The 13,689-nt window shown below is 43.4% G+C and overlaps 1 protein-coding gene across 1 annotated transcript in view; it reads right to left on the bottom strand.

Annotated features, from left to right (window-relative positions):
* The window catches only part of LOC104274584 (myosin light chain 1, cardiac muscle), a 30,331-nt gene extending 17,001 nt beyond the window's left edge, over window positions 1–13,330 (bottom strand). Inside the window, exon 1 of the mRNA XM_009870261.1 lies at window positions 13,110–13,330. Within this exon, the coding sequence (XP_009868563.1) occupies window positions 13,110–13,232 (123 nt within the window). The 5' untranslated portion in view covers window positions 13,233–13,330. The remainder of the gene's footprint in view (window positions 1–13,109) is intronic.
* Window positions 13,331–13,689: the final 359 nt, after the last annotated feature.

Here is a 13,689-nt window from a genome sequence, read left to right as displayed (position 1 = left end):
CCCGTGGGGGGCCCTGCCACAACTTCTCTGGGCAACCCTTTCCAGTGTCTCACCACCCTCATAGTGAGGAATTTCTTCCTAATATATATATCTAATAATATTCATATATATAATAATATGCACAGCTCACACTGACAACCGTACATGCATTAACCCCAAGGCAGCTGGGGAAACCAGAGATGATGGTTTATAAAGCACTGATATAAATCTGCACCGATCATTTTAAATCCAGAGGCTGGGGTCTTTTGGATGCAAAGCAAAGGTCTTTGGGAAAGGAGGATGCAAGTATTCAGCTGGGATAAATCAGCAAGAGTTCATGCATAACTGCCAGAGGCTATGTGGGGAATTGGTTCGTGATGTGAGCAACATCCACGAGCAAAAGCTGCTAAAGCTCTTCTGATCCCAGTTATTAGTGTCAGTAACACCCAGTTCCTTGGCTACATTCGGGATTCTGGGAAGCAGCTATCTCATCAAAGAGAGCTGGCCTGCAAGATGACCGCACACCCTGAACATAGCACGATGCTTTCAGTTTAAATTTAGTCCAGTTCCCCTTCTCTCTGTCTGCTTTTCTGGGATTCAGGTTGCAGATAGGACAGGGGAGGGAACAATGCTATGAAAGATGTATGTCTACAATGAGACATGAAATTAAACTCAAGAAGGAAATTTGGAGGGAGGAAAAAACCTTTCTGCGGATTATATTGGCATTACCCCTCTACTAGTATTACATCAATTTCCTTACCCATATTTCTTTCCACTGGTCAGCATATGGTAATTTATACATACGTATATACATATATGAAGTATTATCAGGACATATACTTTGACATTGCTTTGTTGTTGTTATTTTTAATACCATCTGGGCTTTAACCAATGCTTCTGCCACTTGGAAACAAAGTCTAAGCAAGCAATCAGTCCATGGATTGGGAGAGGAAAGAAGAAGGAGGTAGAGGAGCTCACTTCTAGTCTAATGTCAGAAAGCCCCACAGTTTGAGATCGTTCAGAGCCGCTACAGCTTTAGGAGAGGCTGGGGTGATTGTGGATGCCAAGTCTAAGAGCCTGTGTGGTGAGGTGGGTCTCATCAGCTGGAGCCATGTGCATAGAGAGGCAGCAGAAGTTTTTGCCATGGTCCTGGTCTTGGTGCAGAATTGATTGGTTACCCTGGTTTTGACCCACTGCATACCTCTGTCTGAAAATCGTTGTATATACACTCTGCCTTTTCCTTCTGCCAAGGGGAAACACTCCATAGTAGCTTTTAGGTATTTGTATCAGCCCTACTCAAACATCCAAATCCTTCATGAAAACCAAGTTCAGAGCTATAACTATCACTATACCCATTTTCTGCCGGAGCACGTAAGTGCAGAGGTAGATCTTTGACTGCTCCCAAGGTCACCCTTGGGGTTTGTACAGCCAACCTGAATGGCTCTTTCATTTGGGAATGTTTCTCATGCATTGCCGTGGGCCAGCATGGCAAAGACTTGATGACGGTTTAGTAAACCCTGAGAAGGAATGGAGTGCAGGACCAGGAGGGAAGGCAGCAAATCATCTGGCTCTGGGACCTGTCCCCATCCAACTCATGACCAACGTCGCTCTGTTCCACACAAGGAAACCCCACTAACGCTTTTTCCATCCTGTCAGCACAGATGTTGGGGAAAAGTGCACCCAGGCACCTCTGCCCAAACCAACATCTTTGGAAAAGTCAAGGGAAACCCAATATTTCTGTTTCTCTTAAGAGCCACTGTTCCCCTCCACCCCTATCCCGCCTGTAGCTACTCTCAACATTTTTTTCCCCTTATCCAAGTTAAAATTTAACTGGTTTATGAGAGGAATAAATACTCTGTCTCTACAGTCCAGCTTTCCAGCAACTTGGGTAAAGTTAGCACTTTGGCCAGGGCTTTCTGCATGCTCTGAGCTGTGCATTTAATTTAAATTTAATAGTTATTGCACGTTACACAAATGGCGATTAAAACCATATTTATTGAGGTTTAGCAGCTATGTGAGAAATGCAGATCTTATTACAGAGCGGCTCCGTAACCAGAGTGTGCTTTTAATAACTCTCTGCTCATCAAGGGACAGATTGAAGAGAGGAAAAGGGAAAGGCAAGGCTGGGAGGCACCGGCTGGAGGGACGATGGTGGAGCTGTGGGTCGGGCAGCTCTCACTTGCTTCCCACCCCGGGCACAACCCACACCATGAGTACAAGATCTCCACATCCACACGTTGCTTCCTTCCCTATCTATAAATCAAAGAAAATCGACCTTGTGCACGACTACAGACATGCAAACAAGCCTAGAGAGGCCACATCCACATCATGTGCTGGCAAAGCAGACAAACATGTTGGCTGAGATCTCTGAAGATATGTTTCCAGGGCAGGATGTGTTGCCCTCAGGGCTTCCTAGGTCAGGGCTCGCTGCAGAGCCACTTAAAATCCCCAGAAATTGTCAAAACAGGGCTTATTTTTTATTCCCTCATCCTCCCATTCCCTTTTTGAAAAGCTGCAGAGCTCATTTGGTAGCAAAGTACAAATAAACAACTCCTTGTGTCCTAGTTTGTCTGAGATAGCGACTGAAAAGATAAAACGGACTGGAAAAATAATAACTGCATTGAAATCACCCTGCGAACCTTTTTGAACCATTTTCCTTTGGCATAATTTTTTGCTTTGCACGTTTGCACAATTTCTGTGCTTCACGCAGAAGTGAAAAGCAGAAGTACCGCAGAGACAAGAAGTGTATAAATATCAGGGAAGACAGATAATGATGTAAAACATGCAGGAGTATGAGGGCAAATGTAGAGGGAGATGAAAAAAAGCAGCCCCTGGACACGCTTGCAGCAAATCTTATTTTTGATGATTTGAAATGACCCTGTAAAGCCTGGACTACCCTTGGGTAGCATTTACCCAGTGCCACAGCCTTTTCTTGCGTGCTAGAGAAATAAAGTTTATGGTGATTAAGACTCTCTACAGAAATCGTCTTCTTTCCATGAGAGATTAAAGAAAAGTCACGTTCAGAAAATCCCACTGCGCTCCTGGCTCTCAGCAATCCAGATACAGACTCAGAAAGCTGCACATTTCACTTTAAATGCTCCAAGGCCTGAGGTTTCAGTAATTCTGCAACTCTGAGTTATTTCAAATAAAGAAGAACATATGAAACTTGACAAGTTTTCGTCTCTACAGCCCTCAGACCAAGCTGAGCTCTTTACAGGTTTGGTTTTGTAGGTCCTTATGCCACAGAGATCAGATATTGCAGAAAAGCTATTTTTTGGCAGCTACATAACAAAGACTTGGAAGAGGAAACTGCCCAGAAAAAATGTTTTAAAAAAAATTTATTAAGAAATCATGCTACTATGTATTTTAGGGTGCCACTGTGCAATTTCCAAATTTTCAGGGAAAAAGTAATTTTGATTAAGAATGAAAACAGGTTTGCGTTGTGTCCTACTTGCTGACAGTTTTAGTTGGAAATGAGGGAGAAATATTATTCCAGATTGGTCAAAATGTTCTCTTTTTGCCCAAACTGAAGTAATTTTAGCCATTAACAATTTCTGGGTATTTTTTAATATAGGAAGGGAAGAACCCTCCAAAATTAATGGCTGCTTCAGATCAAAAGAACTTTAACCAGGGAATTAACTAAAAAAAGCTGAAACTGGTAATTTTCTTGATGCTTTTCAGATTCCTTTGGAAAACTCTTTGAAAAAAAAAAAAGTGTGCATTTGCAAAACATTCTGGTACCACCAAACTACACATTTCAAGTCTCCCTGAAAAGTATTTTTATGAGAAACGTCACCCAGCTCTGCGAACAAGAGACATATACAAAGATAGCCAGACTTGCACTGGCCCAGAAAATTCATCTGGAAAAACTCCTTCGATTTCCAGAGCTATTTGGTTTTGGCCCTAAGAATGAATGGAATATACCACAAAGAAACCCTTTTGCTGTGTTTTAGAGCATTCTTGCTCAACCTCTTACTATTTCTTTGCCCTTCTCCATCCTGGGCTGCATTTTTGGGGGATCGTCTCTTTCAGGGATGCTACAGTCCCGGCGTCTTGAGTCATCCCGTATCTTCTCTTCTGATGAAATATTTCACTGGATCAAGACTACAGGTTGTTTCCTAATGCTGAAATATCTTTTATGCTTTCAGAGACTGATTCATTTCTGTCAAGAAAGCTGTTAAATTCTTGGCAATGTGGGGCCATCTGCTCCAAAGGAAGGGATAGAAGGGAAAAAGGTGCTCTGGCCACTATTAATCATAGAATCATAGAATGACAGAGTCATGGAATGCATTGCATTGGAAGGACCTTTAAAGGTCATCTAGTATAACCTCCCAACATCTTCAACTGAACCAGGTTGCTCAAATCCCCCTCAAGCCTGACCTTCAATGTCTCCAGGGATGGAACCTCTACCACCTCTTCCAGGCAACCTGTGCCAGCGCTCAACCAACCTCACAGGAAAGAACTTCTTCCCGACATCTAATCTAAATCTACCCTGCTCTAGTCTAAAACCATTGTCCCTCATCCTGTTGCTACACACCCTCATAAACAGTCCCTCTCCAGCTTTCCTGTAGCCCCTTCACGTACTGGAAGGCTGCTGTAAGTTGTCCCCAGAGCCTTCTCTTCTCCAAGCTGAGCAACCCCAACTATCTCAGCCTGTACTCATAGGAGGGGTGCTCCAGCCCTTTTATCATTTCTGTGGCTCTTCTCTGGACCCACTCCAACAGGTCCACATCCTTCTTGTGTTGAGGGCTCCAAAGATGGACCTAGTATTAAAAGCTGCTCAGCAATGGCCAGCCTGGCTGGGAACATCCTGTGCTCACAAAGTGATGTGGAATGAGGTGAATATAGGAGAGAATAAAAGAGCAGAGCTGCTGTGTGGCAGCATGGCTTTTTAATTATGCTTATCCCTGGGGTCTATCCAGAAGCACTAAAGAAAATTTTTGGTGGATCATTACAAGTTTGGCTGTCACCTGAATTATATGTGCAAGGCAGCATGGCAGTGTCGAGAAAATACCTCTGGTAGCTGCATACTGCAGCCTCTCATGGGAGAGAAGGCTTTGGAGAGGGAAGAGAGACTGTGCTGATATCCCTGATGTCATCCTTCGATTGAGCTCCCCCTCCCCATGCACACTCATGAGTGTTTAAGTCGTGTAACATCAGATCTCTGCACCCCACTGCTACAGAGAGGGCATGAGGCAGGGTAGGATAAAGCACCGTTTTATGAAGGAAAAATGCCATGCTTGGACTTCATCTGTCCTGACTTGGAAGAGGGATCCCTCCGGGAGGATGACCTTCTTCCAGTTCCTACCCAAAGCGACTGCTGCCCACCATGGCCTGAAATCCTGAGGTCAGATTTTTCCTAGAAAGGAACCGCAGGCTACCGAATTTGGATTCTCCCCAGCTTTGTGGGAATGGCAGGTAGGGAGGATGCAGGATTTTGTTTCAGATGTGGTAGAGTTTTTTCAGGTTCGGGATCCTGCAGATCTCTTCTCCTCCATAGTCAACCCAGAGCAAGGGTAGATCCATCATTTCTTTCAGAGTAGGGCCTCAGGCACAACTGCCAACATTCAGCATCCAACGTCTTGCACTGTGGAGAAGTCCCCAGACTGGTAGAAATCCAAACCAGTGGATCTCTACAGCACTGCACAAACCAGATAGCTTCGCTGGTTTGCACCCAGGCACAGTCCAGCTCTGGCAGCGATCCGCTGGTGTGCACCAAGTGTGTGCAGTTCTTGTCGGCTGCGGCACAAAAATGAGGTACCAGGGTGCTCTACTGCTTTCCAGATGATGGCTCAAGCACACCTGGACTTCAGTGGGCCCTCTAACATTGCTTTCTTTGATCTCCCTTAGGTGCTTATCTTTGCGTGAAATGAATGAGCTTCTGCAAGTTCCTGTTTCTCTTTAGCAGTCATAATGTGAACCTGAAGAGTCTAGCTCAGCCTTGAACTTGTTAGATGCCCAAAATACAGCAGGTGAATCCTGTATTTTTTTCTTCCTTTCTTTGTTTCCCCTAAGCAAAGCCTTTGGGCTCAGCAGAGCTTGTCTGGATCAAACTCTGCATAAAGGATATCGGATTAGATGATTAAACAACCTTAAGCTCTGTAAAACAAGTGCTTGCCACACTCAGTGACATGGAATATGAATAGGAGCCTTTGACCTTCTTCACTCATCCTCATATTTCCGTTTGGTGAGCAAGGCAGAGGACCCTGACTATCTGTGGTTTGGGTAGAATTTCTCCCCTTTTCTGGTTCTTCTCTTGCGATACTCTTTCCAGTGCAAGAGGGCAGGGAGTTCGCATGTTAATTAGCTTTAATAATGCAACCCAAACTTCCAGTGACTCTGGTTTCAGGGTGGAGCTCTTTTTTCTTCATTATAACCAGCTGAGCTGAACATCTCATCTAAGCTAAATGTCTAGGTTCCCTCTCCAGAAGCCAGACTGGACTTCTTCCACTTTCAGACATATTCATCCCATCCTAAGAAAGATATTTGATATTTAAAATTGGTGTCATCTGAAATCTGCCTCTGGAGTGACAGGAGTTTGTGCCACTATTATGCTGAAAAGGGAGTTCTTTCTATGCATCTGAAGATACTTTGTCAGGTCTACGCAATTTCTGAGCACATATCTAAGAGGTATTCACCACTCACTAAATTAAAAATAACTCACAATAAGCCTACAAACGTTCTCACACCTTGCCAGAGCACCGGTCCATAGCAAGGCTGGTGAGTCAGAGGCAAAATCCCATAAAACGTAAAAGGAAACATTTCTTCCTGACTCTCACGAGCTTGCAATGGGGTCTCTTGTCTTTGCAACACTCTCAGTCCTTTTTGCCTGGGGCCTCCTCAAGCCTCACTCCTCAAATTTCTGTGTGCTTGAAAGGCTCATGAAGAAACCACTGAGAGAAAGAGGCCCAGCATGGGCTGGGTTTAGCCTGGCAGGTGTCTGCCCACTCCAGAAACCTCTAAATATACGAGCACAGGAGGGAAATTACTTTTTAGGAGTATTTCTGCCAAGATGCACTGTAGGCCAATAATAATAATGGTGATGACAATGGAAATGTGCAGCTCCTGGAAGGAATGAAACCAAGTGAAAAAATAGATTGGAGAGAAAAAGGTGAGAGGGTGTTGGGAGGTTAAACACATGTGGTGGCCACCTTCATCTGTCTTGATCTTGGTTGGTCAGGAATATACGTCCCATGTCACTCTCAAGGAAGGCTTGGCCAAGCTCTCAGTAAGATCTAACATCTCAACAGGTTTCAAAGTGGGCAAAGATCTGCATCTTCCCCACATCTTACTAAAATATAATGTGATTTATTCTTGCAAGCTGGATATATGTGCACACAACACGGGATATTCAGATAGGTTTTCTTCTAAATGAGACAAACTCTTAGTACTTGGTACGTCTCAGGTCATCATCTACTCAGAGGCTCAAAGAAGTGGTCTTCACACCAACCCTGGTGCTGCCCTACGTGCGTGGCTCAGGGACAGCTCTGTGCCACCTTCCATTTGCTAACATAGCTGTGCTTTCCTAATGAAAGCAGGGGTGAAACAAACTTGCTGAATGGCTTTGAAGACACCTGCTTCTGTTGTCTCTGCACCAGAGGGAGGGGATTCTTAAATATGCTGATTCAACCCTACCCTGGGATATCCTAACCTTGGCCCAACAAATGGATTTCTGGCGAAAAAAGCCTCCCTCTTTCCTAAGCAGTGCCTGATGTATTGTGCTTTCCACAGATCTGTGTTGCAAAAGACCTTATACTCCAGTTTCCAGCCAGCTGCAAGGTTATCTGCTGCTGAGCCTCCCATGCCAGAAGAGATGTGCCCTCCTGAGCTCATTCCCTGCTTCCCTCATGTATCCAGATAAAATATTTCTTTTGCACATCCCGAATCTCTCTCAAGCGGGCCAACACACTCAGTTTTCTCATTCACACGGAGGACTTTTTGCCTGCAGAAGTCTTCACACCTACACCCCTAGGGATGTAGCTAAGTTCCTCTCTTTGAGTAAGATGTAGATTCAAAACCCCTCACGTAGCTTATAAACTTCAGGAAATCAGGGCAGACACCCCATGGCTACTGATTGCACATGTGAACTCCTCAAAACGGTTTTCACAAAACCTCTGTGCCACACGGGCACCTCTTCACGCACAAAGGTACAAGGATGTCACATAATGCTTCACTCTCTCTTGTACACACATCCATTACTTCTATTACATTGAATTTCTTTAATATAACCACGTTTAATAGAGTGTTTTGAGGTTTTTTTCTGTCACCCACATTAACCCAACCCAATTAGCCAACAGACAAAATACCTTTTATCCACAAAGTAACACTTGCTTTTTCACTCCCCCATCTAATTGCTTTGGGACGTGGGTCAGTGTTGGACCTGGCATTGCTGGGTTAACAGTTGGACTTGATGATCTCAAAGGTCTTTTCCAATCCAAATCATTTTGTGATTCTATGATTCTAAGCCCTTTTCACAGCCATGCCCATATTAACTCATATACATTTCTCCTACCTCCAAACTCCCTCTGAAATAATAATTTCAGTAACTTCAGGCCAGAACAAGCTCTTCAGGAAGGCACCAAATGCTGCTCAGTCAATCCCACCTAAGCAGGGCATTTGTTATTGAAATGGGACTTTTTTTTTTCCCCTGAAAACCAACCTTTCTCCCTCGAGAGACTTTTGCTTCCCTCCTCCCAGCCACGCGTGACTCCTGCTCAGCCTTGCTTCATGCTCTGATGGAGGTAACTCATCCTTACTGGTGGTGCATGAAGCCTGAACATTTCCCTCATGCCTGCTCCCATCCCAGATGCTCTTACATCTTCTCTTCCAGAAAAAAAAAGTGGCAGAAGCTGGTATTTTATTTTTTTTTCAGGCTCCCTGCAGATGTTCAGAAGCCTGCAGGGCTTTTTCGGGGAGAACAGGTTTCACATGCCTCTAAGATCACAGGACTCCGTAAAAATAAACCATGACTGGGTTTTTTTTGTTGTTTTTTTTTTTCCCCTGGGCACCTGTATCACTGCCTGCTGCTACAATAAGCGTATCAAGTGACAACATGGGAAAATGTGGTTATTCAGGATAACTCTATATGGTAAGCCACGTCCCTTCTAGGCCCTCACATAGGCCAGCTGTCTCCTCTCAGCCTTTTTGTACCCAGGGCTCACCGGATTTTGAGCTCATGCCATCTCAGCTAATTTTAGCTGCCGAAATGTTGGCACCCAACTACCTGCCTCATCCCCTTCTATCAACAGCATCTCCCAAGGGTGACTCAGTCCATCCCAATATAGGTATTTAGCTCTACAGAGTTTCTCTAAAGAGCTTCTCTTTAGAGCTGATTATAGATGACTTGATCAATGATCAGCTTTCCCATGGTTAAATCCAGATGATCCAGTCTCACTTTCTGTGTCTGTAACCATAAAAGATTAAACCTGTTTTGCATCAACCTTACTATTTTTTATGGAGAGCAGACTATAGTTCTGGCAAAACCTGCTCAAAGGAATATCTCAGGTGGGAATGAATTAGATATATGGAAAAGACAATCCTCTTGCTGCAGAATGTCTTCAGGACAATCTGTTCCCTAAAGCAAAGTGATTCAGGAGCCATCCTAAAGAAACACTTTCTTAAAAAAAAAGAAAAAACAATAACAAACTTCCTTGTAGACTCACACAAACTTTTAGAGAAAACCAAAAAAACCTTTTTTCAATGAGTTGCAAACGTAATTCAAACACACCCAATGCACTTTGAAGATTTTAAAGTATTGGATCAAATTCTATGGTAATGTATAGGTGAGTAACATTAAAATGTTGGAATGGCTGCATTTACTCAAGGGGACGTATTTCACATTTATGCCACTGTAACTGACATCCCAGTACGGACCCAAAACAGCCTGAGATCATGAAGCAGTAAGAGAAAGATAATGGGAAAATCTAAAATGATTCTGTAGTGCATAAACGAGGCTCTGAGACCATTATCATGATAGCAGACTAGAACAGTCAGGGAAATTGAAACAAGAAATGCTTTTCCTTACCACAGAAATATTTTCATTTTAAGACTTTTTAGTATTTAAAAAAAGAAGTTACCAAATTCCAAATATAAAATTGCCCAATAAAGTCTGAGAATAAATATTGATAATTCGAGACATTCCCATCAAGAGACGCATTTTGATCATTTTTAACATTTTGTTTTAATACAAGGTTGTTTTCCTCGCCTTTTTTAGACGGCAGATTATCTTCTGCATGAAAACAAGAACCAGTTTCATCCTGGAATGCAGGAATGGGATGTTTGGAGAATTTCAAAACTCATTACTGCATTTTTTTCAAATGTTGTACAATGATCTAGGGAGGTATTCTGATCTACACCAGATGGCCTGAGCTCCACCAGAGCTAGGTTTATGAAGCAGGAAGCAGTATATTTGCCAGACCCAGCCTCTCTGCACAAACAGCTTCAATTTTGACAAAAGCATTTTTGATGAAAAGCATTTAATTGAAAAATTCCCAGGAAAAATTCTCAAGAGAATATAATCTCCCCTTGCTGGGAGTTTCGGAAAAATAAAATACCCCAGACCCAAATCCATGTCTTCCCCAGTCAGATTTGGTATATAGTAGATAATGGAATATTCTCTGCAAAAATGAAGAGATGTTACGATGGGAGTGCTGGATTTATTTGGTTTTTAGGAACTCAATATAAATATTTATAGCACTTTAACAAATATGATAAGATGTCATAACTGCACATTGCGCTGAAGGGAAAAATAGGAATTTGCATGACCAAGTGTGCAGAGTAAGTTAAAAAAAAAAAAAAGCAGCAATTATTTGATTTCAAATCCTGTTTGGATGAAAATGCATTTGACGATTCTGAAATTGTGTTGAGTATGAAGATGCATGTCTATTTCTTGAGTGATGTGAATCTGGGGCTTGCTTTTTCTTCTTCTTTTTTTTTTTTTTTTTTAAATTACAACTCATATCTCTGCTGGACTTAGCTGCCCTTCATACCACAATGTCATAGTATCCCAGCTGGATATTACCACAATGTCACAGTATCCTGGCTGAAGCCTTCAAAGAGAAGTTTTAGCAATTCCCCTCACCTCCTTTTACTGTTCAGGAATGTTAAGTACAGAGATGTTAGCAGGGAGCTGGATCCCACCACGTACCACTTTGCCCAAGGTCATGGTGGAAGCTCTTCTTGGAGCACAGCACTAACTCTGGTGTCATTACTTTAAAAATTAACCCCAACCCAAATGCCTTGTAATTTAACTTCTTGATATAGTTACAAATTAATACACTTTTTTTTTGTCACCAGTATATAAACTGAAAGATTTTCAAGGTCTTTATGATGCAGGGAGGAACAAACCCACTTTTAGTGCTTCCTTTGATAGAAATCCCCAGCTGCAGACGTCAATCCCATGTGGAAGAGGCAAAAGGTTTCAGCAACCCTTGATTTTGAACAACCCATGAGACCTATGACAGTCTACTCAGGAGACATGCTGAAGAGACAGAATAACATATTCCCTTTCTCACACAGTTCTTGTCTGGTTTTTTTTCCCAAGGGAGAATTATTTTTTTAGCTAACAAGAGAGGGTCCAGAGACATTCACCCCTCACTTCAGCTCCAAGGAACTGGTACCGTGGATGGCACTGGAGCTCTGTCTGCTTTCCTCTTTGGCATTATCTAGTCTTGTCCCATGTCCTCTGGTTCACCATACACACTAGTGATCACCAGGAACTCTCTGTTGCTTGTCCAGTTTCTTGTAGGAAACAGGGAAGAACCTAGCTGCTTTAAACTAATCAACAACTCACCCCCAGGCATTGACTGGCCCACATCCCCAGGAGGTGCAAAGCAACTCTTCATTTCCCAAGGGGCAAGGTCTTGCAAAGAAATCCTGCTATCTCCTGCTATGTCTATCAATCGTGAGATATTTACTGTGCAAGCAATATGGGAAAACTGCTCCTAAAGATGTGTGCAGGAGTCTCTGACATTGCCTGTGAATGTGTGTGGTGCAGAGGGAGCAAAGGGGAACCAGTCAATTTTACATCTTCATTTGTTTATTGTATTTTTGTAAGTCAAGAGGTCACTCTTTGGTAGTCCATTTCAAGGTCATTTCCAGAGGAATGTATAGTTTCTTTCTCCTTACCATTCTTGGAGAGAAATTTCTTTTGAAACAAAAGAGTCACTCTCAGATAGCTGCTGAAGGATCCATTCTCACGGGAAAAAAAAAAAGGCATTTGAAAAGGAAATGGATCTCCAGCATCATTTTACCAGAATTACCTGCTTCTCAGCTTTAAAACCTTGAGTATTTCCTAAACATTGGCAGGTCCCTGTGAACAGGGTGGTTCACTGAAAGGGCGATGTGATACCAGTTAAGCAGCTCAGGATCAGAGTAGCGACCCCAAATTCTCTCAAAACCTATTTCTGAAATGGTCTTGGAAACGTTATCTTGTCCTCACACATTTGAGCAAGACTGCTGATATCAGCAACAACTTTTTTGCAGAGACTTCTCTGGAGGAGAAGGAAGAGGAAAAGCCTTTTGGAGGAATACTTGGGGCAGAACCTGAAAGTGGTAGGCCATTCAAGAAATCTGGATTTTTACCCGTTTCTCTCTGCCTTCCAAACCATATACAGAAGCACAGATTTCTGTTGCAATTCAGTTGGACTTTTCCAGAAAACCACAGGAGATGTCACTGGCTCACTTTAAGGAAGTCGCAAGCTGGGGAGGTCTACCAAAGCGATGCAGCTCAGGCAGAGAGAAATTAATTCAACCCATGCTCCAGGCTCACTCTGAGCCTATAATCTACCTGCAATATTGCAGAGGAGCAGTAAGTTTCCTGCTGGGGTCAGTGAAGCTTGCATGGAGTAAAATTTGCTACTCTGGAGATAAGACAGGACAAACAGTTCTGAACATCCTTAGATAAAATAAAATTCAGCTTTTGGCTTCTCTGCTTAGCACGGCCCCAGTGAGTTTTCTCCCACTCTTACTCTACCTGTGGCAATTACCTTTGCTTCTCATTTTGTGCTCAAAACCAAGAGCTACTTTTGGAGAATGTCATCTGGCAGCATTGAATACCCCACCACCAGAACCACCACCAACCCAAGTCCCATCAGCTTGCTCCCTCCCGCACCAGATTAAAAGATACATACTTTTACAGAAGCTGGATTAAATTCAACTTCTTTTTTGGGTTCTGGTTCTGCTGGTTTAGGTGCTGGTTTGGGTTCTTCCTTCTTAGGCTCAGCCTTCTTAGGCTCAGGCTTCTTTGGAGGCATGTTGGTTTGCTGATGGGCTTTAGGAAAGGAGAGGAGTCAGGCAAGAAAGAGGTGGCTGCTGCAGGATAAAACTCCAGCCAACACAGGTCTTTATCCCTGCCCCGTCTCTTGAAGTCACACATTGTGTCACTCTCAGACCTGTCACATACCAGAGCTTACAATAGGGCCACTGCTATAAAAGGACAAGACATGTACCCAGCTATTTTAGAGCCCTTGGACCCAGCGTTGGTGCGAATTAGCACTTAAATGGAAAGAAATTTGAGGGGGTTTAGGGCTGGCGCTGAGTCATACATTTTTTGGTGTGCATGGAGGTGTGCATGTCTGAGGGGTAGGTTGGAATTACCCCCCAGGTGCCGTCCATGGGGTTTACCCTCTCCAGGGCCACGCTGACACTTACCTTCCCAGCTCCCACGCGACAGAGAGTCTCTCTCTCCGGCTGGATGGCACCCCTGGCCTT

Source organism: Apaloderma vittatum, unplaced genomic scaffold (genome assembly GCF_000703405.1).
Source record: "Apaloderma vittatum isolate BGI_N311 unplaced genomic scaffold, ASM70340v1 scaffold495, whole genome shotgun sequence".
Lineage (NCBI taxonomy): Eukaryota > Metazoa > Chordata > Aves > Trogoniformes > Trogonidae > Apaloderma > Apaloderma vittatum.
The sequence above is the reverse complement of the archived record's forward strand: the minus strand, read 5'-3'. Positions and strand labels throughout refer to the sequence as shown.